The sequence below is a fragment of the Myotis lucifugus genome, unplaced genomic scaffold, assembly GCF_000147115.1.
Source record: "Myotis lucifugus unplaced genomic scaffold, Myoluc2.0 scaffold_12, whole genome shotgun sequence".
Classification (NCBI taxonomy): domain Eukaryota; kingdom Metazoa; phylum Chordata; class Mammalia; order Chiroptera; family Vespertilionidae; genus Myotis; species Myotis lucifugus.
The window spans coordinates 9469131-9496995 of record NW_005871060.1 but is presented as its reverse complement, the minus strand read 5'-3'; the positions used below and the strand labels follow the sequence as shown (position 1 = coordinate 9496995).

Below are 27865 nucleotides of genomic sequence, written 5' to 3'. Positions count from 1 at the left end.
GCTTAGTCAAAGAATATTGATATCAGATTTTTTTCTTCATTGAAAAGTTACACCAGTTTGTAAGCAGCTGTCTGTGTGTGTGTCCCCTTTCCCACACCTCCTCCAATACTGGTGTTGTTATTCTTTTTCATATTTGCCAATATAATAAGCAAATTTAAATTTTTTTCTCATTTGATTACTGTGAGGTTTATCATATGCTAAAGCCTATTTTTCCATATAGTTTTTCTTTTGTAAATTGCCTTTTCTATTCTCAGTTTTTCTAAGCTGGTGCTGTTTTTTGTTGTTGCTTTTTTTATAATGAATTAGTAAGAGTTCCTTTTGTTATACATTGAAAGTATTTCTCACAGCTTATTTAAACTTGAACTTGTAATTCATACTTTTTGTCACAAAAGTTTAAAGATTTTATTAATTCTATGTATCAATTTATGTTGTTTGGGTTTGATATTATCCTTAAAAAGCCTTCTTCCACAAGGGTTTAAGAATAATATTTACTTATATTGCCTACTTATTATTGCAGTTTCATATCTCAATATTTAAATCTTGAAAATATGTGGAAATCATTTTAGAAAAGGTATAATATGGAATCTAAAAGTTAGTCTCATATTTCATCTTATATTTAAATTTTTAAATATTTAGGTACTGAATTCTAGTGAAATTTACTTTGGAATAAGATATGAAAGATATGATTTGAAGATGTAATTTTTCACTGAAATAATTAGCCTGGTAACCAAACAAAGTAATTCATACTTTGCCAAGTGGTTCAAAATGTCACTTTATCTTCACATCAAATTCTTAAATATATTTTAGCCTTCTCTGAGCTCTATTCTACCATACTGATCTATTTGCTTGTCTGGTGCTAGTATCATACCCTTTTCTTACTTGCTTTTTTAAATATGTTTTTATTATTGATTTAAGAGAGAGTGGAAGGGAGAGGAAGAGAGAGAGAAACATCAATGTGAGAGGATAACATCAATCAGCTGCCTCCTGCATGCCCCCTACTGGGGATAGAGCCCACAACCTGGCATGTGCACTGCTCGGAGTTGAACCAGCGACCTCTCGGTGCATGTGACGATGCGACACCAAGCAGGGCAATACCCTTTTTATTTTAATGTCTTGCACTGTAGTCTTGCATTAATTCTTCTTTTTCAGGATTTTCCTGGATAATTATGTGCACATGTTGTCTCAGAACTTCAGATATTTTTCTAAGTTTAAAAATTCCCATTAGATTTTAGGTTTGTCAGGTATAGTTGAAATATTTAACATTGAGTCATTTGTTTAGTAAAATGACAAGTCATCCCATTTAGTCGTTTTTGCTTATGTATTTTTGTTTCTTAAAATTGTAGGAGCTTGGAAAAACTTGGAAAATTGTATACAGTGAAAAATCATCCACTAATTCTATTACTTAGAAATAGTTACTTTAAATTTTTATTTCCTTCCAGTCTTTTCCCATGTATATATTCTTTTTTAAAATGTTATCAATATTATATTTTATGTACCTTTTTAATCCTCTTTTATAAAACATTCTATAAATGTTTTTTGTTAGTTTACATCATGTTTTATTTGTACCTTTGCATCCTTCAGTTTGTCATTTTTTATTTGCTCATAGCCAGGACTTTTTACTGTATATATTAAATTCTCTGTATATACAAAAAAATATATTATTCAATCATCTATTTCTCATGGTGAATCCATAAGAATAGTTGGTACTTTCATACATTCATAGGTAAAGAACTGAAGTGTACAAAGCATCAGTTTTTAGGATTATAGAGCTAGAATAGAACTGATAACATTTATTTTGGTCTATTTCAATTGAAACTTTGAACTAGGCAAGAGAATAAACCATTGTTTTTTAGAGAAAGAAAAAAAAGATTAGTGCAGGAAAATTTCTGCATTGTCATTGTCCCTTGGTCAGATGAATAAATATATTAGCTGAAACCATATAAAGCTGCCATTTTCCTAGTTCAAAGTGGCCAAATATTGTGATTTTATATAGTTCAATATTATAGTAAACTCAAGTCCATCATACTAGGAACATAAGTTTGAATCACAAGAAATTGAATGTACAAGATGATACAACAAATTCTTCATTGGATGTCTATTTTTTTCCCAGTAATTATGATGATTTATAATTTTATATGAACCATACATAGTGTTCCTCTCAATATTCTGTGGGCAGGGTAAATTTATTATTCTGATTAATGGTAGCAATGATGCTTCAAGCATTGGTTTTTCAAACAAAAGTAATCAGAATGCTTTTTGACCTTGGTTTCACGCAAGAGGTGGCAATAGATCTTCAAATGGTTGCTCGGCAAATCGATTGTTTGTAATATATGAAATTAGTAACTAATAGTATTTAAAATATACAGTGTGAAATAACACTTTATTTTATTGCAAGGAGCAGTGGTATTTTTCCCTAGTAACCTTAGGTCAGTACATTTTAGGTCAGGGTTCATGTGAGTAAGGACCAAGTGTAGATGTTTTGCAGGTCTCTTACCCTATCAATGTGAGGCAATGGTTTTAAAATGTGTGAACTCTTCTCTAGAATATACCTCTCTAGAGAATAACCAGGCTTAGTGGTTGAACATTTCTGATTGGGGCCAGAGTCAAAGATTTCTTATACTTTGAAAAATAATCCCTGTACTCCTTCAGTCTCTGTGGGAATTCAGTAATTAAGCAATAGCATCTGCCTGGCAGTTAATGATCATCTGGAGAAATATACGGTCCAACATAAATTCAAGGTTTTTTAAGTCGGTCTATTATTTATTGAAGAGAAATGCCCAACCAGAGGACATCAACACTAGTCTATTAAGTAATGCTTTAACAATGAAATCCCATGTTTCCCTTCAAACATACATTCATGATCTTGTTTATTCTATATGTCAATCTTAGGAAGAGAGAAGGCTCCTGAGGTGGCTGGTGGGTGGGTGTCAGTGATTGGCCGCAAGGTACATCACCAGTAAGCAGGAAGACTAAAAATAGGATGTCTTTTTTTTTCTTTTTTCTAAATTTCAGAGAGGAAGGGAGAAGGATAGAGAGATAGAAACATCAGTGATGAGAGAGAATCATTGATCAGTTGCCTCCTGCATGCCCCACACTGGGGATTGAGCCTGCAACTTGAGCAGTGTCCTGACCAGGAATTGAACCGTGACCTCTGGTTCATAGGTCGTCGTTCAACCACTGAGCCACGCCAGCCAGGCGGGATGTCTTCTGACTCCTGGTCTGCTGTGTTTCCACTTAGATCACAGTTTTCTAAGATGTTGTTATATACTGCATTTACTCTCTCTCTCCAGTAATGGGTTAGTTGTGGGATTAATTACCTTTATTGTAACTTCGTCCATGCATGTATAGTCTGTTTTAATTATAACTTTTAAAAATTGAAGAAAACATTTAAAATGAATACTACTTCTCTTTGGGGGTGGAAAAAAAAGCACATGCAAATTCTGATGATTCTGCTTTTCTCATTTTTCATGCCTCTGAAAGAAAATTCAATGAAAGCAAAATCAGTTTACTAATGCAATGTGATTGCTCTCTATAAGATTTCAACATAAGAACTAGTGCCTTGTTCAAGCATAAAATTGAAAATAGCTATTGGCCTTTTAAACTCTTTGCATCATCATCCAGCAGTGACAAATAGCAAACTTAGACATATCTACAAAAATATATAAATATATACATTGAGGCATGTTGCTTAGCTGTTGACAAAATCCAGTGGCAAATTTATATTCTCAACATTATTGTGGGAGTGTATATATACACTTATATAATCTCCAGAATTATCTCACACCCCTATATCCGCCTTCCTTTATTTTCTCCCAGGAGGTTACTATAGCGACTGAGTCTTACAGAAGCATAATTCCACTCCCTCCTCTGTTATTTACCAGCTTTGTGTATTTTAAGCAAGTCCCTTAATTTTTCTAACCATCTATTTGCTATTAGGTGATATATGAATTTATTTTCAGCATTAATATTTTTATGTGACTTTAATTTTCTGTAACTTATTCATTTATTTGGTACATCCTGTATGCCAGCAGGCAGTGTGCCAGATGTTGGCCAAACAACATGGTTCATAACTTTAGGGAGCTCATACTCTGTGGGATAAGAGGGAAATTCCTTAAATAATTACTGAATTACAGTTGTGGTAACTGTTGCAGTGGGGTTTATCATAGAGATCCTGATCAATATTTGAGGGCATATGCCTGTGAGGTGGCTTGTGCATCGTTCACACTTAGCTAACATGTAGCACTCTTTTTCCTTTTTTATGCACTCCATACTCCCCCTGCCCCCATGTTCTTTGGCTGATTTTGATAACTTCTTAACTAGTTTTCTCTTTTGCTCTTATTCACTTAAATCTAAATTCACATTATTGCTGGAATTACCTGTTTAAAACAGAACATATCTGTCTCTTGCTTCCAATATCTATATCCAAGGATATTGCTTTAAATGATTTGGTGTGTAATTTCTCCTGTAGCCTCAGCTAGTCTTCCCAAGAACGATTCATCAGGGCTGTAGAAATAGACAACTATAATAAGATTAGAGGACAACCTGGGGGCTGAGCTAGAGTTCAAAAGTCATTTATTCTGATTTACTTTTTTTGAAATATATTTTTTATTGCTGATAGTATTACAGGTATCTTCCATTTTCTCCTCCTTCCCCCCTCCCTCCCAACCCCTACCCTCTCCACCCCGTCTTCCAAGGTCTGATTTCCTTTTTGAAGACAAAATAGACAAACTCTCCAAGAACAGTGACATCCTGGGGAGCATCTGTAGCTAAGTGATGGGAAAAGGCAGTTGGAAAGATCAGAGGAGTGAAACTAATGTAGCTTCACCAAAGCCAAAGAAAATGGAATTTCAGGAAGGGGTGGATTGTGGAGAGGAATCAAGGAGAAAGAGATCTGAGAAAAGTATCTTGGATTTGAGGAAGTAGAGATCATTTGAATAATAATCACAGACACATAATGACACTTTACACTGTTTCCAAAAGAACAGTCTTCTGAATAAAACCCAAAGAGAAAATATTATGAAAAGCATATTATATGGGAAAAATAATTACCTCTGGGATTAGAAAAAAAACTTGTTTCCAGAATTAGTACTCATTTTTAGATATATTAATATAAATGATGGCTGACTTCACTTGTTAAAGTTCTCAGCTTTTTACCATCACAGACAGCCATTGTTACATTTGTCATACCTCCTCTAAGTTTTCCATTAGAGAACAGAAAGGAGAAAATGCAGATACATTAGTTTGTAAACTTACCAATCCTGGGGCTCCGTGTCAGTGACAGTATTGCAACAGCAAATTGTCCTTAAAATAGGAAACAAGTGTATGTCTTGGAAGACAGACGTTCAGGGACATTTATGAGGTTAGATGTTATTTCCTAGATATAATTACAATATATGCTATTCATTCCTAATATAAAACAGTGTAATTTCCATGAGCATGAATTAATCTTGCTGATAGATGTACTTTTAAATAGAAATGACATATTATTTGCATTTATTTAAGTGTATTGCTTTTTTCTAGACCATTTTTTAATTTTCATCTTCCCAAAGACTTTCCCTTAAGTTCTCTTGCTTTTGACTGTCTCATACCATATCACATGAAACATTAAAATACACCTACAAGTCATACTAATTACAATTTATTTTAAAAACTGATTTTTGTTCAGTTGTAATTGGATAATTGACACTGTTTTTAAACATATATTTACCAATTTTTAATTTTGCAGTGTTTTGAGTTGTTTGTGTGTTTTGGAATTTTGAGATCTTAAGCATTTTCATTGCCTCATGAAAATTCATCAGCCCTAAGCTGTCCTTCATCCATTTAATGGATAAAATGGCCCAATTTCAAATAAAGTTATCTTAGAGAAACCACAGTGGCTCAGTTAGATGGTAGTTCATCTTCAGCTCTGTGATGACTTCACCCCTTTATGCTGTGGGATCAGTCAGGTACATATCCTAGTTCTCTCTGTATAAACACAGCTTTGCCCAAAGAAATGAAAGGCAGCCGTGCTTTCCTTATTAGGAGAGTTCATGTGCCCCCTGAGGCGTGGTGGGGTCAGATACAGGTAGATGAATGTACTGATAACCTTGGATGTACAAAGCCTGGCAGACAATGTTTAGCTTGAGCTTTGCTTAGTTATACCATACAGTCTAGATGTAGGAAAATTGGATGAGCTGTGAGTTTAAAGATTGTTATTTATTTTAAGTGAGGCTAATATTATAGTAGAGAAACAAAAGGTTATAATTTGTTTGCAACTTAGCAATCTTTCTTTTTTGAAAATGACCTTAAAGAGGAATAAAATACTAGTAAACTTCTTATCCCTTTTAACCTTTCAGTCACTTATGTTATCCGTCCACTCAAACGCATAAACCTATGCCGAAAATGAGCAGGTTTTCTGTATTCATGAGTTTTAGTTTCATAATTTTTCCCTTAATTATGCATAAATGTGGCTCCTGTCATCAAAATTTGATGGAAAACACGCTATCAAAAGTTCCTCAAAGTCGGTGGCAAAATAAGATGAACAAATAGAGAACTCGCTTTCCCACTGCCTGTCTGCTTCCTTCAGGAACCTCACTGTCTCCACTAGACCTTGAAATAAAGTATTTTGAAGGTACCTTACAGTTCCAGAATTATAGTAATCATGACAAACTTTTTTCAGTCCTCATGCATTCCACAAATATTTATTAACACTTGGAGTGGGGGAAACGAGTTAAGTCGGCTCGCGTGAATTGCGCGTACTCCGCGGGAGCCGTCTTTAACTCGGTTCATATAGATTTGCGGTGGAGTGCGGGAAACGTGTAAACTCGGGCCGATTGTAACTGCGTATTACCAAATATTTGTTTGTAATCCACCCTTTTGGTGGATGGAACAAAACCAAAAGACAGAGCCATCTTATATTTTGGCGGGAAATTCACCCCACACCGGAGTGTTAAGTGCCTGCCCAGTGATAGGCACCGTTTCTTGGCTGGGGATAGAGTGCCCCAATGACGACTTTTCGTTAGGCCTTTCTATAGAGGTGACATTGACATTGAGATCCCAAGTACAAGAAGTCAGCCCAGTAAAGCACAACAGAAGCATGACTTAGGTTAGAAAATGCTTCAGGGCATAGACTGGCGCTAGACTGACTTGATTCAGATTCAAGCTCTGCCACTTTCTTACTGTGATGCCCTAGGACAGTTTCCTTAACCTTTCTGAGTCTCACTTCCTCCTGGAAATTGGGCTTAGTAGTAATATTGACCCTACAGAGATGGGAGTCTTAGCAAGACAAGACATGTAAAGCACTTGTACAGGATAAGCACTCAGTAAGTGTTACTTTTTACTTAATTTTTTTTCCAGGTAGAGGAAACACCTCCTGCAAAGGCTCAAAGATGAGGTATGTTCCAGAAACAGAGAACAGGTCTGTGTTTCTGGAAAATGGTAGGAAATGATGATGTAAAGGGAGGCTGGGCCAGATTGTGTAGAGCTTTGTCAACTGGAGTGAACAGCTTAGACATAGTTCTCAGCAAAATGGAAAGGAAGCTGGGAGGTTTTAAGCAGGAGAGTGGCATTGTCCAATTCACATTTTTGCCACTTAAAAACTATGCCACCTGGATAAGTTTTCTGATCCCCAATTTCCTATATTTAACATGTAAATTATGAAAATTACCACAGAGATTTGTTGTAAGGATAAAAATCTAATGAGCTAATGTGAAATGGTGTGCCTTTGAATCTTAGTTACTACTGTCACTAGTAATTTATAGCATACAGTTATGTGACCCCTTTTATATTGATGACATTATTATTTTATTTCCTCACAAATATTTCATGTCCCCTTAGTTCAAATGTATGCTCCTTTGATGGAAGAGGATAGTTCTACTTCTTTATGTGAACCCAAAGCCCTTAATAGTGTTATAGGGATTTCTATTAAATAAATTAATAATAGATTGAGGATGCAGAGGTAAAATAAACACCACTTGATTCTTTGGGGGGGAAAAAATAGGGCAATTATTTAGCTCTTATATTCTGGAGTGTAAATACCCATTATGCTCCATAAGGTGAAAAGGACAGGAACATGAAGTAAGAGATGTGATGAAAAGAAGTGGAAGAAAGGTTAGAAATCTCAAAAATAGTCTTGGAAATTGAGTCAGTGATTCCCTTGCTATTAAAAAAAGAACAGTGTATACCCCCATGTTGATAGGACAGAAAAAAAGGTTGAGAACAACTGCCAAGTGTTCTAAACTCAAAACATGTTTTGTTGTGGAGTAATTATTGAATCCTTACTGTATCAAAACTTGATTCTTGGCCAGGGCCAAGAGAAAATGGGAGAGCTTTTTTTAAAGAACGGAGTTTACCTTGCTACTGATTCTAGTAGTTTTATACTTGCTATGTTGGCAAACAGTGGTTGTCCGCTCCCAATTCCTAATTGCTTAGAACATAAGTGGTGCAAAGTTGAAACTTTAGAAAGGTATGTTCTGTATGTGCATTGTGTCAGAGATAATGCAAATACTCTGTTTAGATGACCTGCCCTTCTTGTCCATTGTGCCCAGACAGCCTCCCACTTTGAGTCAACAAACCCTTAATAAGCATGGGCATTATGGCAGGTCCTCTGTGAAGGAATAAACAGGAAGAGTAAGTACGCAGTGGACTGTAACTGTGAAAAGTAAACACACCACCGTGGCCTTGTCACCCAGCCAGTCCCCTCCGTGTGGCAGCACTAGGAACTGTTTAGGGTCATGACGCCAGAAAAAAACATGTATAAACTCCTGCTAACAACCAAATATCAACTGATTTACAGTCTCCAAAAGAATTCTTCTTCCCTTTCTCCCCAGTTACTCACCTCCTGCCCACAGTGGGAATAACTGAATGTTAATTGGATTTTGTTTATTTGTTTTTCCTAAAATTATAATGGTGCAATGCTTTTCCCACTAATTTTTCTTCCCACTGTTCTCTGCCATGTTTCAAGGCAGATGTAAATGTCTCTCATTTCTATGATGAGCGAAAGTAAGACACACCACTTAGACATCGTCCCACAAAGATGAGCATATATGATGTGTGTTGGAGAAAGCTCCCATAAAAATAATTACTAAAGAATACAATACGATTTTGGAAGGGAATGAGATGATTCTTTATTGAGCACATCCTGTGTCACTGTCGCTGGACTGTGCACCAAATACGCACTGGGTGAACCAGAGAGACGTGCTGCCTCCCTCAGTGTTACAGAGGAGGAACATTCAGGGGTTAGACGCAGACCCAGAGTCCATTTGGATCACCTTGTAGTTCATGCATAACTCACAGATGTCTTTCCTTTTTATGTGTGTGTCTCAGTGAAAATCACTGTTCTTACTGTTACCAGCATTGGGGTTCTTGGGTTCCCCAAGAAAGAAATCAACAGGAAACCTCAGAGAAGTTTCCAGACAGACTTTTCTAAGCTTATGCTGGAGCACAAAGGAGGCAGCGCAGAGGACAGGAAGGTCCTCTGAACCTGCTTGGGGGTTGGCTCGGCTTGGCTGCTTTTATAAGCTGGGGGAAGCGGGCTTGCACGAAGAGGTTGGCTTTTTGAAAAAAGCGGGCTTGTAGAATTGTCCATATCAGGGTAGGAAAAACAGGTGGTTAGCAGAGAGATAAAATTCTGCGTTTTTTTTTCTTTGAGCACCGAGTGGAGGCATGGTGACATTTCTTGTGGTCAGCTTATCCGACGTTCTACCTGGTGGTATTTTTCCATTCCCAGGTCCAAGTCCCTATACTGTCTCATTCCACTGAAGGCTGATCACATGGGAGACCTGGAATGTGACAGCTGCTTACAGTGTAGCATTTACTATGTAAGGCAAAAATCTAAAATACCCTAGTAGTGCCTGTTCAATTATAAAAGGAAAGAAGATGTGAAGGATGTAGAGTTGAGCTGTGTGATTGTTTTCCCATTATGTCAGAAGAGGCTGTCAGCACGCAAATACATCTTTGTGGATATGCTGTGAAATATTTTGTTGAAAGAGCAGAATTCATGTTCTTTTCATGATTCACCAACTTCAGTAAGTTGGTCTCCTCTGTGAAGAAATTGTATTAATTCTGTTACCAAGTCTTTAAGTCTTGTATCAAATACCTTCTCCTGTAGGAGACCTTTCCTAATAATAATAATAATAATAATAATAATAAATACTTTTTAACCCCCAAACAGATGGATAACCCCCCCCCCCCCCCCAAAATACACAATTCTTACCTCTTGTGACCTATCTTGAACTAGCCTGTACCTTTATTATGGCATATTCTATTAGTTATGATATTTATATAATTTTCTTTCCCCTCACCCCATTATATAAATTCCTTTAGAGCAGGGGCTCTCCTGCCCTTAGTCTTGGTATTGTCGGAAGCACTTCCCACCAGCAGAGAAAAGAAGTGCTTAGTAAATATTTGTTGGATCAGGAACAGTTTACATATTCATTTAAATTAGCTGTTCTGGTTGTTTTCAGTCATATGAAAGATATGCAAATCCACTCTCTCCCTCTATCCTGTTGCCCAACCTAGGTAGGCAGATTGCAACTACTTTAATTCCTTGTTGACTGTTCAAGGAAGTTTTTATTTGTGTTGAACGAAAGTCAAACCTCTTGAGTTTTCTGGCACATTGGGAGTTGTTTACAGCTGCTTTTTCATTGGTGTTATTGTTAAATGGGACCTGCCTGAGGAGTGTACTGTACACCAAACAGTTTACACTAAGCATTCATTTATTCATTGGCTCGCCCATCAGATGACTCATTTACCACCTGTACCTATTAAGTAAATGTGGATGTCTGCAAGCTTGAAATACCCTTGATGTCTGTATGGTATGTTTCAGATGATGTAAGTATCTTACCATATTTATAACTTTTAGGACCAACTAGGAGACTGTATGTATTCCCAGGTTTTTCCCCACATCCTTCACATCTTCTTTCCTTTTATAATTAGGTTCTTTTTAGTTTTTGTTTATATGTCTTGTTTATATGTCCCTTAAACATATAAATAAGGAGCTATGAAATATGTATTTTTTAAAAACGTTGGAAAGGAGACCCTGGTCTCATTATTATTCTAGGAAAATTGAAACCATTTTATAGAGGTAGAAAGAATACACTCACACATCAGCATTACTTACTAGAGACATTTTATTAAGGTTAGCCATATATGTAACAACATTTTGGCATATAATTAATTTTCAGTGCTATGAGGGAACTGGTTTTAATTTAGTTGACCTAAGAGTATACAGAGCAAATATTTTCCAGATTAGTCACACGTAGGAGGGTCATTTATTACTCACAGGTAGAAGGGGCTTCCTTACCTTTCACATAGTATAATTTTGTTTACTTCTCATACTAATTACTTATGTGAAGTATACAGTTTGATGTTTAGTGGTACCTTAATGAAAGTTGTTTTGCTAGAGGTAACACTGAGGTGAAATTATCTCATCTTTACTAAGAAGGTTTCAAATGAAACTGCTGGTGTACTAGTAATCTCTCTGTGGGTGGCCAACCTGTTGCTAGAGAACAAGTGAGCATCTTATTAAAAGTTGTTTGGTCTGGGTGAGGTAATGTACTGTTATCAGATTGTTAAGTTTCCTAGAAGCATATACTTTCATCACTTTAAAAAATTTCCAAGTAACATTATTAGTTTCATTAATCATAAGCCCTTGTTCCTTGTAAGTAACTAAAATAATACCAAAAAGGACAGAAATACAAAATAAAATTTACCCAGTGACCCTTGCCATTCATATTTTTCTGAATATTCTTTTAGAAATTTCCACATAGAAATTTAATGCATTTACATAAAAGAAATATTCTTACTTGCTATTCCGTTACTAACTTAATCATTTAAATAACATGCCATGAACATCTTTCTATGTTAGCAAATATTAATCTGTATACCACTGTTGTATGTTATTAGTAGTCCTTTATAATAATAAAAGCATAATATACTAATTAGACTGAACAGCCAGGCGTCCTTCCAGATGAAGCCATGGTGGCAGGGGCCGAGGCAGAGGCGGTTAGGGGTGATCAGGCAGCCAGGCAGAGTGGTCAGATATCCCCCAAAGGGTCCCAGATTGCGAGAGGGTGCAGGCCGGGCTGAGGGACACGGGGGGGGGGGGGTGAATTTCGTGCACTGGGCCTCTAGTGGTTTATAATTTACTTAATTCCCTCTTGATGAACATTTAGGTTCTTTTTAGTTTTGGAATATTACCTACTCACATTTCAGTGACCAGAAAGATTGATGGCTACTCTGAGTGAATGGTGCACACCTGATAAATATTTCACTGACTTCTGGTTATGTCATAAATTAAAATTCTACACAATTTATTAGCTGACTCTTTTATAATTAATGCATCTGTACACATATATATGTATGTACACACACTCATACTCAAATAGCAGCAACTCCTTGGTGATACACCCAGTAAACCCTTGCTTCCACCCCTCTGGAGCCTCCCTACAGCTGCCCACTTTTTACTTAGATTGCAGTTAAATCCCTGATCTTGTGGGCTCTCTGATTCCCAGGTTTTCCCCCACATCTTTTCTTTTCCTTCCGGACAATTGTGCAAATGCTGAATTCTTCCTCTTATCCTTCCATTTTTCATAGGCCATGAATTTGTTTGTTCTCCTTTAGAAAATTCTTTATCGTACAAATTCTTGTTCAGAAAATTACAATAAAGATATCCCAATCTTCATGTTCTTAAGTATATCAATTCCTATCTGATTTTTATCGTTGCAGGTTTAATAACTATTGTTAAGAATAATAATCAGTTATTTTTCACTATTTTGGTTGAAACCATGTATCTAAAATATATTGAAACATATCTAGTTATCCAGTATGAATTTTTTTTAATCATTTATCCACCCGGTTGACAACTTGATGTCAAATATCTGGATATTTGAAAAATATCTAAATTATGTAAAATTTTTCAGTGTACCAGAATATTGATTATTACATAGACATGGTTGGGTAATTGTTGGGTAATCTGGAACCTTCATTTAGGAGGTTTTATCTTCTATTGGAACTTTTAAGGAGAAAATATTAACTCATCACTTGGATTAATTAGTGGCAATATTTATAAAAGCCACAATGTGAGGGGGGGGGGGAAATGAAACCTGATATACATGATATAAAATGAATACCTAGAAATGCCACCATCGGTAGTTCTAAGAAGGAAAACATTGCCTACGGTGCAGCCAGGTACATAAACAATTCTGGAAATTTTTGTTTCTACCGTCCCACATTAATTCCAAGAAACATTAGGAGCCTTTAAAAAAATCTTCCACACTCTAACCGGTTTGGCTCAGTGGATAGAGCATTGGCCTGCAGACTGAAAGGTCCCAGGTTCAATTCCGGTCAAGGGCATGTACCTTGGTTGCGGGCACATCCCCAGTAGGGGGTGTGCAGGAGGCAGCTGATGGATGTTTCTCTCTCATTGATGTTTCTAACTCTCTATCCCTCTCCCTTCCTCTCTGTAAAAAATCAATAAAATATATTTTTAAAAACATCTTCCAGCTTTTCATTTATACTAAATTTTTATTTATAACATATAATGAATATAGGTCGATCACAATAGACTCATAAGTAGGACAGTATACATTTGGCAACATTTACCTTTAAAAGTGGTTATTCAGCCTGAACTCCAGTGATTGCTTTCAATAATAGATTTTTTTTTTAATTTTGCAAAGAACTGCCTAAGGGAGAGTGTTCCAACATGTCAGCATTTTTTAATTGCAAAATAATAAGAAGTTAAGGACATAATATTTGCATGGAATGAATATGGACAAGATTGGGCAATGTGATCTAGTGATAATGCAATTAGGTACATTCAGTCCTGGGTGTACAATCATATTCTAATTATGTTGAAGAACCAAATGATGACAGTATAAAGAGAGGTTACAAGTGAAGTATCTCATCACTCTTTACCTACTTAAGCCTTTTGTTAATGACTGAGATTAAGACATAGAAGACTTTATGCATATAAAATAGTCAATAAAACAAAGCTGAGAAGAATATGTTGACTAGGAAGGTTAGAAATAAAAGATTGAAGAAGACTACAGAAATGTTATTTCTTTTTAACGTATCGTAGATGCAAAAATGGCAGAAAATTTAGCTAATTGATATTTACAGTAAACTAATGCTTAGTCTTAAACTTTGATTCTCAAAAGAGAGAAGGACTAGAAAGACCTAGCAACCAGAAAGAACAGCAGCTCTTGTGAAAATAACTAGAGCATTTTATCCAATTGAAAATTCAGGATAGACCAGCATTGTTACTGTTAAATGCTTATTCTACATAATAAAAAACTTGGTATGCTTATTTATAGTTTGAAAGCACTTTTTTTTAAAGTTGCGTTGTTTGTTTGTTTTTTTAATACATTTGTATTGATTTCAGAGAGGAAGAGGGAAAGAGAGACAGAAACATCAGTGATGATGAGAATCATCTGTTGGCTGCCCCCTGCACACCCTGCACTGGGGATCGAGCCCATAACCCGGGCATGTGGTCTGACCAGCAATCAAATCAGTGACCTCTTGGTTCATGGGTCAGTGTTCAATCACTGAGCCACACTGGTTGGGCCAGATTTCATTCTTTTTTATAGCCAAGTAGTATTCTGTCCTGTATATGTACCACAGCATTTTTAACACTATCTACTGATGGGCACTTGAGTCGATTCCATGTGTTGGTTATTTTAAATAATGCTGCAATAAATATAAGGGTACTTATATTCTTTCAAATTAGTGTTTTGGGTTTCTTCAGATATATATACCGAGACGTGGAATCACTGGGTCATAAGGCAATTCCATATTTAATTTTTTGAGGAGCCTCCACTTTGTTTATTATTTAGACTAGAGGCCTGACGTACGAATTCAGGTACGGTCCCTAGGCCTGGCTTGTGATCAGGGCCATCTTCCCCAGCTGCCTGCAGCCGACCCCGCCCCCCGTTGCCACCCACCCCCGGTTCCCCGGTCACCATCAGGCGATTGGAGCCTGCCAGCTTCGGGGAGGGACCAAGAGGTTGGCCATTCGGCCTGCTCCCTGGCCCTGCCCCTCCCCCCAGTTCCCCATTTGCCATTGGGCAATTGGAGCCTGCTGGCCAGGGAAAGAGACCAAGAGGTAGGTGGTCAGTGCGCCTCATAGTGACTGGCCATCCGAGGCTTGCCTGCACCTCGGGCCGGCCCTGGGGGGCTGGGGGGCTGAGCGGACTGGGCGCCGCCATCTTGTGGCTGTGGGCACCTCCATCTTTGAGGGCGTGACCATTAGCATATTCCCTCCTTATTGGCTGTGGGAGCTGCCATCTTTGAGGGCAGGGCAGTAATTAGCATATTCCCTCCTTATTGGCTATGGGTGCCACCATCTTTGCGACAGCGTGAGTGTCAATTAGCATATTCCTTCTTTATTAGATAGAATATTTGTTAACAACAGCACCCCACTTCCAGGAACCAAACTCTGTATTAGTTTTCAATTATTGTGAACAAAGCAACACAAATTTAATGACAAAATAATAAACATTTGCTGTGTCACATACAACTTAGCTGGGTCATCTGCTCTTGGTCTCACAATGCTGAAAGTAAAGTATCAGCTGGACTGTGTTTTCAATGGAGGCTTGAGTTGGGGAAAAATCTGCTTTCAAGCTCATTCACGTGTTAACGTAAAAAACATTCAAACCTGTAAAGAGTTGTTTGTGAGTTAACTGTCGACAATTGCCAGGAAGCAATATCTCAACGGATTGGGATAGTGCTCCAGGGAATGGCGGTTTCTCATCTATTTTTATACATTGTAATCAAAGCAGGGGACATAGGTGGGTTACATGAAATCCACTGGTGATATTAGAGAGGCAGGAGAAAGCAAAGCAGGGAAACTCCTAGGATTGGATAAAAAGTAAAATGATAGACACATTCTTAGGTGGGTGCAGGAACAATTAACATGATAACAATGAAGGAATTTGTGGTACCTGTCCTGGCACCCAGGCACATTAGGTTGTGCCCCAAGGAGTCCAGAAAAAGGGAACTTACAAGTTACCCAGACATTTCAAGGGTATGTTATTATAGATCAGTGGTTCTCAACCTTCTGGCCCTTTAAATACAGTTCCTCATGTTGTGACCCAACCATAAAATTATTTTCGTTGCTACTTCATAACTGTAATGTTGCTACTGTTATGAATTGTAATGTAAATATCTGATATGCAGGATGGTCTTAGGCGACCCCTGTGAAAGGGTCATTTGACCGCCAAAGGGGTCGCGACCCACAGGTTGAGAACCGCTGTTATAGATGCAAAAAGACAGATACGTTCAGTTAAGGTAAAGGTTGACCTTGTCAGTGAAGATACTGACTTAGGATGTAACTGCCCACCATAACTGCTTTTAGTTAAAGTTTAATTTCAGACCATCCTTTGTGGTTACTTTAGGTCTCTGAGTTTGCAAGACTGCCATGCAGGCCTCCCCTGAGCTTGTCAGGTTAGCATGTGGCCTCTTTCGTCCACACAGGTTGTTAGTAAAATTCCTTTCCTTGCAGCTGCATGAATAAGGACCCCATCTTCTACCTGGCTGTGAGCTAGAGACCTCAGGTCTACATTAGTTCCTTGCCATATGGATCTCTCACAGGCTCTTTCTGAACATAGCTTATTTCTTCAAGGCCAGCAGCAGAATCGCATACAAGTTTGCTAAGATTGAGTCTTGTATGACATAACGTAATCATGGGAGTGACATCCTGTCACCTTTGCCATATTCTGTTGATCAGAAGCAAGTCACAGCGGCCAGCGTGGCTCAGTGGTTGAGTGTCGACTTATGAACCAGGAGGTCACAGTTCGATTCTGGGTCCAGACACATGCCTGGGTTGCGGGCTCGATCCCCAGTAAGGGGCCGGCAAGAGGCAGCCAATCAGTGATCTCTCTCACCATTTCTATCTGTCCCTTTCTCTCTGAAATTAATAAAAAATAACGTTTTTTTAAAAAGAAGCAAGTCACAGATTCTGTCAACTGAGGGGAGTACAAGAATGTGACTCATGGGAGTCCCCTTAGTATAATGTACCTAGAAGGTATTACAGGAGGGTAGATCGTGTCCCCCAGAGTAATCAAGTGATAGTCCTTGGAAACTAGATGTTACCTTATCTGGGGGAACTTTACAGTTGTAATTAAGATAGAAATCTTGAGATAAGGGGATTATCCCGGATTATCTGAGTGGGCACTAATTGTAATTACTACGTGTATCCTTTTTTAAAAATATATATTTTATTGATTTCAGAGAGGAAGGGAAAGGAAGAGATGGAAACATCAGTGATGAGAAGGAATCATTGATCTGCACGCCCACCCCCCCACACCTCTGGTGACCAAGCCTGCAACCCAGGCATATGCCCTTGACTGGAATCGAACCTGGGACCCTTGAGTCTGCAGGTTGATGCTCTATCCACTGAGCCAAACCGGCCAGGGCTACGTGTATCCTTTTAAGAAGGGGGTAGAGAGTCCCGGCCAGTGTTTGTTAGTGGTTAGAGCGGCGGCCAATGCACTGAAAGGTTCTCAGATTCGATTCCTGGTCCAGGGCACCTACCTGAGTTGTGGGCTCGCTCCCCACCCCCAGACGGAGTTGGTGTGGAAGGCAACCAGTTGATATGTCTTTCACATTGATGTTTCTCTCTCTCTCCCTTCCTTCCTCCCTCCCTTCCACTCTCTCTGAAAAAGCAATGGAAAAAAATGTCCTCAGGTGAGGATTAAAAATAATAAAAGAAGAAGGAGGTAGAGGGAGATTAGATACATACACATGGAGGAAGGCCTTGTGAGGACAGAGCAGAGACAAATCTGATGTGGGTTTTGACTGAAGATTAAAATGATGCAATCACAGCCAGGAATGCTGCCAGCCCACTAGAAGCTGAGAACAGATTCTCCCTTAGGGCCTCTCTAGGGAGTGTGGCCCTGCTCACACTTTACTAGTAATTTCTGCCCAGTAATACTGAGTTTGCTCTTCTGCCTCCAGAACTGTGAAAGACTAAATTTCTATTGTTTTAAGCCACCAAATTTGTGATAATTTGTTACAGCAGCCACACAAAACTAATACAGATGGGTATTAAATGATATTTTACTCATTTTACTGGTTACTGAGGTTAAATATCATTTCATAAGATTATTGACTGTCCAGTTATTTTCTTCTATAAGTTTTTCAACTCATGATTTTGTTTCTTTTTTAAAAAAATCACTTTCTTATTGTTAGTAGGAATTCTTATTCTAACTACTAATCTTACTGAAGAGATGTTTATCATGTATATTATGGTGTTTTCTTCATTTAGAGGTTTTCTTTTTCACTTTATTTTAAATTATGGAATTTTTTTAAATGCCCAAATGAAGATAGCATAATATGATATATCTTCCATGTACCCCATCACTCAGCCTCAGTAACTATCAGTATTTTTCCAACAGTATTCATCTTTTCCTTTCATTTTTTGTACTTTTTGTGCATTATCTAAGAATTGTGTTGCTTTTATTTATGTGGCTATTATTGCCATGATAAAATATCCCTTCTTTTTGTTATAACACTTGTTCTTTGTTGCTTTTACATTTAGATAAATGTTACCTTACTTATAGCAATTTCTAATATATACAAAGCATTATCGCACCCATGTTAACCTATACCTTCTTTCCAAACAACTGGTACTTTTCTTATTCAGCACAAGCTATTGATTCAGATCTTGGTCATCAGCAAGTGTCCTAACATCTTATGTGGTCCTATATAACTTGTTGAAAATCTCAGGTGTCCTTATAAGAAGGCTGATCAATCATTGAGGAGATGTCAACCTATAAGCCTGGATCAGCTGTGCCGGCATTTTTGTGTTTCCAAAGTAATTCCTCTCAAAACTTTTCCCCTTATTTTTAGTGTGCCACCTGGGCTTGAATGCATGAAAGAGCAAGACCTCTGCAACAAGATAATGGCTACAATACTAGAAAATTACAATACCCTGTTTGAAGTAGAGCACACAGGAAATGATAACCAGAGTTATGAAAACCCAACGAAGCTTATCATCGTAAAAGTAAGTTTGATACTTAGTGTTCAAGATTGCTATATGTTGAGTGGAAGACATTTTATTTACATCATTGTTTTTCATGAAAATTCCATTTTGATATAACTGCAGGTTATTATTCCTATGTTTATTTCATTCTTCTTATGATTCCTATTTTCTGTATCAAGTGTTTGTTAAGTAATATGTATTCTTCTAAGATTGAAGAAGAATTGTGAATTGGTGTTTCCTTGCTGCTGTAAAATCATCTCAAAAGCACCTATGTGAGCCCAGTGCTGGGGTTGATTGGATGTACCACCTTTTTCTGAAAGTCTGGTGTTACAGCAAAGATATGATACATGCTATGTCTGTGTTCAGGAGTGCTAGCTTACTGAGTAAATTGCAGAATCCCTTCAGACAGTAAGAATTTCTATGCCTTTTTGTCACTCTTGTGTCTGGCACACTTTCAAGTTCAACCTCAGATTTTAACTCCCATATATGTAGTTATAGGTAACTATCATCAGTAAAGGAGAATATTTTGAAAACCTAAAAAGGAATTCTTGACATTACTCCCTAAATGTTTGTATACATTGGCTGATAATTTATAGCATATTCTTTACACATTAGGTAAATGCATGTAGGTCTCTAAAGATTTACAGTTGAGGGTCAGAGGATAAACATGCAAACCAAATCCTCCAGGTGAGGGAAAAGAAGGAAGACATTGCATTTCTTTATCGTTTATATTGAGGCAAAAGCATGATGGAACTGATAATGGAAGGTTCCCTCAGGAGGTTTCCTGAAACTTAACAAATTTACAGACCTACTCTACTCTTGTTGACTCAATGCTAAGGAATGATAAGAGGTACTTGGTGTGGGTGTTGAAGGGGTGTTTTCAGCTCTTCTTTCATTTGAGGCATGACTGTGAAGAAGAAATAAAAGGTAATGGGTTCAGGTAGCACCCTATCAAAACAGCACAAGAAGACTAAAACTAGGTTTTCTTAACTGGGGCTTATGCTCTTAATACAACAGACTCCCTGTAACGGATGGAGTACATCTGAGAGAAATGCACTTAGCAGGAATCCTGCCAACCTAATAAAGAGAACTTTAAACTGAAATTTGAGGGATGGGAAGAACAATGCTCAGATAAAATGATAAAATGAAATACTTTGGAAAATATCAGGTGTAATCTAAGGTGGAGGTAATATGGAAGCTGAGAAAATATTAGTGATTCAAAAGAAAAAAGGAGAAAAAAAAGCCCTACTTATATCAGTTCTGCTACCAAAAAGAAAAAAGGAAAGAAATTATTTTTAAATAGAAAAAATTTACCTTAAATTTGTTTTTTTTTTCATTTCCTGCCGTACTTAGCAAGGGGTCTCTTTTTAAAATGTTAAAAAGCGATTGACTTTCTTCCAGCTATATCTTTGATGCTTTTTAATACTCATACCTTGTAAATAGGGCTGATAAAATAATAAGATAATCTTCAATTATAATGAAAATAAATAAGCAACACAAACTTGCTGAGGTATAGATAATCTCTGGACTGTGTCAACAGAAGATTATATGTTGAGATATATGGAAGAGTGCCCTTGCTTGGAAATCCTTGAGTTTGTAGGTTTAAGCATGGTGGAGAACACAGCATGAGAGTACAGATTAAGACACATAAACTGATAATACTGTGGGAGCCAAATACAGATAGGTACCTTAGGCTGGTGAACATGACTGCTACTCTCCTGATGCAAGCTTCAGATCTGGTCTAGAGGCGGACAGACGTCACGATTAGAAACGACATGTGTATACTCTGGAATCATTCTGCTAAGGCAGAATATTTGATACTTTTTTTTTAACTGATCTTGCTCAGAGTCTTATTTCTGAAAGGGTGGATAATGCAACAGGGGGATGAGATTTTATGGATTTAATTGTAACCAGTAAGGATGAAATAGAAGTTATGGAAATTATTTTAACAGGATGTGCCAGTGCCATTTTAGGGCCCCAAATAATGAAGAATATGCTAGCCACAGCTTGATATGTAAAACTGGCCATTGTTTAGAACGTAGGTTTTTTAAATTCCTAAGATCATAGTGAAACCAAAATGTGGGATGTTGAGGCTGAGTTCGTTGTCTAGAGAAAACGAAGAATGAAGTCGCAGACAAAAATAGTGGATCAACGTTTATTGAGAAAAGCCAGTCCTGGAAAAGGTCCAGGAGCAGGCCAGTGTCCAGAGCTTCCTTTCCATGTTACAGGCGGGAGTGGTTCAGCATCCAAGCTGATTAAAGTCTGTTATAGTCCATGTATACTGGCCCACATGGCATAAGCCACACGGGCACGGGGATGTGTTCCCCCACAACAGGAATGTCAGGTATCCATTGTGCGCTATGCAGGGGGAGAGAAGAAGGGAGGAAGCATGCACATCTTTTTGTACATATGCTTCTTAGTTCCTGATTGGTCCTTTCATACATTTTAAAGCTCATGCCCCTCCTTCCCCGCCCAGTTGGGTTCCCTGATTCTCCTGTCTCCGCCCCCATGGTCCCGCCCCATCTACCTCGCTGCTTCTGTCTCCTCAGTAGTAACAGATATAAACCAAGAGAAGATAGATTAAAAAGGAATTGGGAGGCTCACAATGAAATCATTAACACACTGAAAAGTAGTAAAAATGAAAGGGCAACTAAAAAATGTTATTATTCCGATTGTTCTCATGAGTTCAGCTTTTAGAGAATGTGTACAAAAAAAGGAAACAGGCACAAAGCAAGTGAAAAAAATACACAAGAGTGGCAGAGATATAAATGTTTGAGCTGAGACTGAGGTATAAAACGGGGAAAGGCATTTTTAATGGGGAAGGTACTAACTGTGCCCACTGACACACCTTTGTGTACCCCAGTATAGGAAACAGAGGCAGTGTTGAATGACATTTTTCATGATATTTTTTGTGGGCTAAAGGGAGATTTGGGGCGCAGACAAGTATAAATTTGATTGTATTTGGACTTGGATCGAGAACTTTGACCACAGCATTGGAATGTGGATTGGTGTTTTAACTTCAGGGAAGGTTTCTACATTTGTTTGTCATCAGTACTTTAATCATTGACTTGAATGAGCATATTTGCATGTGAAATAAAGCTGGAGGGATGGGAGTGGGGTGGAGGGGGGGTCAATGGGAGGAAAAGGGGGTACATCTGTAATACTTTCAACAAGAAAGATACTTTTTTTTTTTTAAGTTGGAAGAATATAGGTCAGATGTTGGATGTCTACATGTATAGAGTAACAAAATGGTATTGTTATATTGTAAATCAGAAGATGCCGGGAGCCGGTCCATCCTTGCTGCTTGACACAGTCACTGCAGGGAAGAAACATCTGCACAGCATATGTTTCAAGGGACCTGGCGTATATGGCATACTGTTCTTAATATGCTTGCTCCCCTTCTTGGCGCTATGTGTTTTAACCAAGGTCACCTCTCCGAGAAAGGTTGTTTCCCCAGGTAGGGATTTTTCCCTGAAGTTAGGGAAGGAATAAAACCCGTTAACTAAGTGCCAGGCAGGTAGTTAATCACTTTAACTAAGAACAATCACGCTTAAGCTACATAATCTTTACTCCCTGGAATGGAGATAAGAAACACCCTAAACTTTGTAATAGAAATTGACAGGATTAAAATCGGCTGGTATAAATACGGATGTAACAAGACAATAAACATCAGATCCTCATCAGATCCTCGTCAGTTCCTAACCAGAACTCCGACCAGAACTTTGGCTGGAGATCCTGGCTAGAGGTCCTGACTAGGCTGCTGATCAACTGAAGGCTGTCTTCGTGTCATTCCTTCTTCGCCGACTCCGTCCACACCTTTGGGGACCCCTGGACCCGCTGGGATTGGACCTCAGCAAGAAGACGCCTTAATCAATAAGCCAAATTTATTTGGAGTCCTGTTCATTTTCGCTAGTGCTAGTGGGCCCAGAGGAACTCTTGCTTCTCAAATTCTTGGGCCCAATATGGTGGAAGTCTTTTCAATTTATATGTTTTTCAGCTCTTTGTTTTCTAAATTTGGAATGAGACTTCCGGACCTTCTGAGAAAAAGTCCTGTTGGCTGGGACAGGGCTGTGAGACCATATCTCAAGGCCTGGCCTGGCGCCAGTATTGACAGCTCTGTCTGGGGCATATTTTATGGCCTCTCTGGAATGGGGAGTAGTCTTATTTTTCCTATTAAGCAAGAAAATGTTTGCAGAATAGCAGGGTTAAAATTTTAAACAGCACATTTTACCCAAGATGGAGGTTACTATACTTCAGTACGTGTGTAGTGCATGTGTTTGCGCACACACTTACAGCTATTTCCCTCTGGCTTCAAAACAAAACACACAACAAACACCATTTTATTTGGACCTGAAGCTATGTGCTGGGGTCAGATGGGCCTCTCCCTCTGACCCAAGGGATGGATGAATCATAAATGGTCTTAAATAGGGTGGTATTATAATCACTCTTTAGTCACTGATTGACTAAAGGTCAGAAGAGACATTTTACCTTACATGAAGAGGTAGATATAAGGTAAAGTGTGCTGGCGGCAGAGGGCCTCTGGGAAAAATTTTCATCTCTGATAACAAAAAAAACAAGAATGGTTTATGAGATAAGAGCTGTAGATGCCTCTGGGTGCAGTTAAGGAGGGTGGCAGTGGTGATGATGAACCTGGAAAGTGCTCTAGGGAGCTCTCTGTGGTTACGAAAATGTTCTATATATCACAATAGGGATGTGCGTTATGTGGGCGTATGCATTTGTCAAAACTCCTTCAGCTCTGCAGTTATGATTTATATATTTTACTATACGTAAATTAATTTTAATTTAGGAAAGAGAGAAGAGAGTAGGCCTCTGAAACAGAATGCCCACCTCTCCCCTCTGCTTTTGGATGTTTTCATGCCCAGGGCTGCTGCCACCATCTTTTGTCTTTGAGGCATGAATGTATCAGGATACAGGGGTTGGCAACTAAAGAAGGGAAAAGTCTGGGTTCCTCATCACTGCTCATCTGCTGAACCAAACCTGACCACACATACCTCTGGACTTTTAGTTACAGGAGGGAAATAATTGTCCTTATAGTATAAACTATCTAACTTAGGTGTAGTATTTTGGTTCTTGCACCAAAAGCCTGATGCAGTCATAATTGGAAAGTGGTGTACTTAGGTTTGTAAACTGATTTGCACCAATAGAGCCAAGAAGAGACCCAAATAATAATAGCTAAACTGAAAATCATCCACAGATTTTAGTTAACTTTTAGCAGAGTATGAAATGTCAGTGTGATGTGATTGCCAAAAATAACTACAGATTCATTCACCAAATATAACAGTAGTATCCAGAACAAAGAATATATGTGTCACTGCACTTGGTGTAGGTACAAGCAATAGCTGCCGTGTTATGTCTGATTTTGAGTACTACATTCTAACTTTCCTGACAGTCCTGACGATCTCCTGGTCCTCATTTATCCTAATTAAATGTATGTTTGTCTGGTTGACTGTTGTACTTGAGTTTCCCTACTGCTGATGACTTCTAACTCGTAATTCTAGGCCCAGCCTAGCAGGAGAGCAATAGAGCCATATTTCCCACTACCTATAAAAAGCTTTACCCTGGCCTGTGTGCTCAGTGGTTAGAGTATTGCCTGCACACCAAAGGGTCATGGATTCGATTCACGGTCAAGGGCACGTACCCGGGCACAGGTTCCATCCCCAGCCCCAGTAGGGTGTGTGGGAGAGGCAACCAATCGATGTGTCTCTCTCACATCGATGTTTTCTCTCGCTCTCTCTTCCCCAGCCCCTCCCCGCCACCCTCCCTCCCACTCTCTCTAAAAATCAATGGAAAAAACATCTTCGGGTGAGGATTAACAAAACAAAAAATAATTAATTAATAAAAAGCTATGTTGGTTACTGAAATTTTTCACCCCAAAAACATCTCCAAAATTTGTCTGTGTTCTCCCTTCTCCAACCTTTATTTGCCAGCCCCTGGCCCACCAAGCTATAATCTTTACATTTATCCTTAACTCCTGTCCCTTTCTCTTTCCCACTGGGACTCACATTCTGTGTTAGACATATCTCTGGAAATTAGTGTCTTTGTCCACCTACTACCACTACTTTGGAGTAGGCCCTTTTCATAGCCACACAATTTCATACTGTTTTCCCACTTCTACATTCACCCCCTTCCCATCTTCTTTCTACCAATGATAGAATTATGTTCCTAAAAAACAACCCTGATCATAATGTATTCCTGCCTTACGTAAGCAAATCTTTTGCTATTGTTGTTTTGCTTCCCACCCTTTTGCTGATAATATGCAATTAGACTCCTTTACTTGGAATTCAGGCCCTTTACACTGTCCCGTAACCAAACTTACCCCTTAAATACTTGAATGAATATTGATGGTTCTTGTCTCTTTCTGTTTCTCTGATCTGTCTTTAGTCTCCTTTGAGAACTTTTTCTTCTCAGAATTAAACATTGTTATTTCCTAGGCTCGTTCCTAGATCTTCAATCCAGAGCTCTCCCTTGGCAGATCATACATAAATACCTAACTGCCTGGCCATCACTTGCATTTTCCCTTCCTATGGATTGTCTCATCATCTTTCCTTGCCTTTGAGGTCTAATGCTCCACTTGTATTCTGGAGCTTCATGAATGGCCCGTCTATCCACACAAATACTCGAGGTTGATGACTGTCAGTCATTAAAATGAGTTAATTCTACTACCCGAGTATCTCTTAAATCTCTCCCACCCTCACAGGTGCTTCCTCATCACCTCTCATGTTGGATCATTACCGCAATCACCTGGTGACCCAGACTTACTATGTCAGAAACTAGGGGCAGGGCTGAAATCTGCATTTTAAAAGGCTTCCTTGGCAGTTTTAATCATCAGCCAGATTTGGGAACTGATTGATCCTTAGGAGTCTACTACAGAAGCCTTCTTATTGGTTTTACTGACTCTAGACTACCCATTGACTCCATCTTCCCTCTTCTGCTGCCTGAGTTATTGCTTATACAAATATGAACATGTCACTTCCCATATCAAAATTCTTCAGTGGTTCTTGATCTTCACCTATCCCTATATTATAAAATCTGAATCTTAGCATGACAAACAAGGCTTTTCATGATTGGAATCAACCTACCTATTCTCACTCCTTTCCTACCACTCCCCCCATACATTTGGTACACTAGCAGTCATTGATTAATGTAATTGTAGAAACCATGTAACTTAAGCCTCATGTTTGTCAATCTAGTTACTACAGTGCCTGGCATTGAAAATTCCACAAAATCAATGACTGGACTCTATTAATCTTATTAACAATAATGTCTATGATCATAGTTTGTACATAGTATGAAAGCAATATTAATGAATGTTTTCAAAGTAATTTGATGAAATTAGAAACATGATAGTTCACTGAGTACTTCCTGAGTGCCATACTTAAGAAAAGGTATTAAATACTTCTAAAGTCTTTAACAGTTCTACAGAGAGCACTGATATTAGGATAAGAAGGCTTATGTCTGTGTAATGTGCTACTCAGCAGTATGACTGGGTAATTTATAATATCTCTGTTTTTCTTTCCTGTTATCTAAAACGGTGAAAATCCTATAGAGTTATTGTGAGATTCAAACTGTTTATGGTAGTAAGAAGATTTTCAAAGCCAGTTAAGTACTCTAGAAATATAAAAGCATTTTTTGTTTGTTTGGCTGTTAATATTGGTTGAAGAGTAACTAATGAAGCTATTGGCTTATTTGAAATGATCTGGTCAAAGATACTTCATTAGTTATATAAATAAACTTTAGAGCACAGAGGTCTGAACTCCATCTGGAATTAGGCAGAATGGGTTAGAACTTCCAATTTGTGTAACTCTGGGCAGATTACTTGATTTCTCTTTTACCTTTGATTTCCTCGTCTGTAAAATAGGAAAAGTATCAGTAACTAATTTAGCCATTTTTGTTACATTTGAAAGAAATAATGATAGCAAGTCTAATAAATTTTTAACATAAAGAAATCATTAGGGTCACATCACCTTTATGATATTACCTTATGACACCTTACTTCTCTTTACCTTAAACATCAGGCTTGATAATAGAAAAAAAGACAGAGAATCAAAAGCAGAAAAATAAAGTTGACAATCAGGTGTGTTACTCATGACAGAAGAGTTTCTGCTTCTAGACATTTTTTGCCGTTTAGATTCTAGTTTTCAGGGCATGATTAGATTAATTATCCTTTTAGCTTTGGGAAGAATCTGCACCCTCAATAGACAGAAGAATGTGATTTTAGTATTTAATGTCTACCTAAATCTGCTTTTAGAAAATGAACCATTAATAAAAAACACACAAAACTCTTTTAAGTGAAATTTTTATGAAAGAATGGGATATTTCAGTGACTCTGTGAAATAAATCACTCGGATTTCAGTAAGTTGCTGAGGAGAGGAAGTGAAGTGAGGAGCTGAAATCCTTCCACACAGAAGTAAGACATGGAGGGTTTGTGTAATGGTGACCAGACATTTCTGACTAGACCATAGGAAGTAGCACTAGGGAGCTATTTACCAGAGTAAATTAGAATGGTGTTTAACTATGAAGTTTATTCCAGTAGCAGTGGAGTCATAATAGGCGTCACAAAAAATGTTTGGGTGTTTATGTCATTGTTTGATACTTTGTGATTTGGCTGTGTTGTCTCGTTGTGTGTATGGGGACTTACATGGGGAGAAAAACTGATTCCTGCCCACCGAAAAATACTAGTTCTTATTTTGAAAACCTAGGAACTCAGAGATAGCACTAAATTGAAATTTACTTGCTCATTTTTTCATATCAGACCTTTCTTGGATAGTGAGGTATACTTTTTAGATTAGTTCTGTTTGAAGGTAAAAATATTAAATGAATCTAGAGACGAGATCACTAGCGTGATAGATGTCATTTGCTGCATGACCACATAGGCACTTTCTAGTA

The 27865-nt window shown here is 38.0% G+C and overlaps 1 protein-coding gene across 4 annotated transcripts in view; it reads left to right on the top strand.

The window, feature by feature from the left end:
• Positions 1 to 27865, top strand: part of FAM13A (family with sequence similarity 13 member A) — a 270864-nt gene that overhangs the window by 71490 nt on the left and 171509 nt on the right. For all 4 annotated transcript variants that reach the window (XM_014452073.2, XM_006084613.3, XM_014452072.2 and 1 more), the window contains one exon: positions 18826 to 18979. In XM_014452073.2, coding sequence (XP_014307559.1) covers positions 18826 to 18979 — 154 coding nt within the window. The remainder of the gene's footprint in view (positions 1 to 18825; positions 18980 to 27865) is intronic.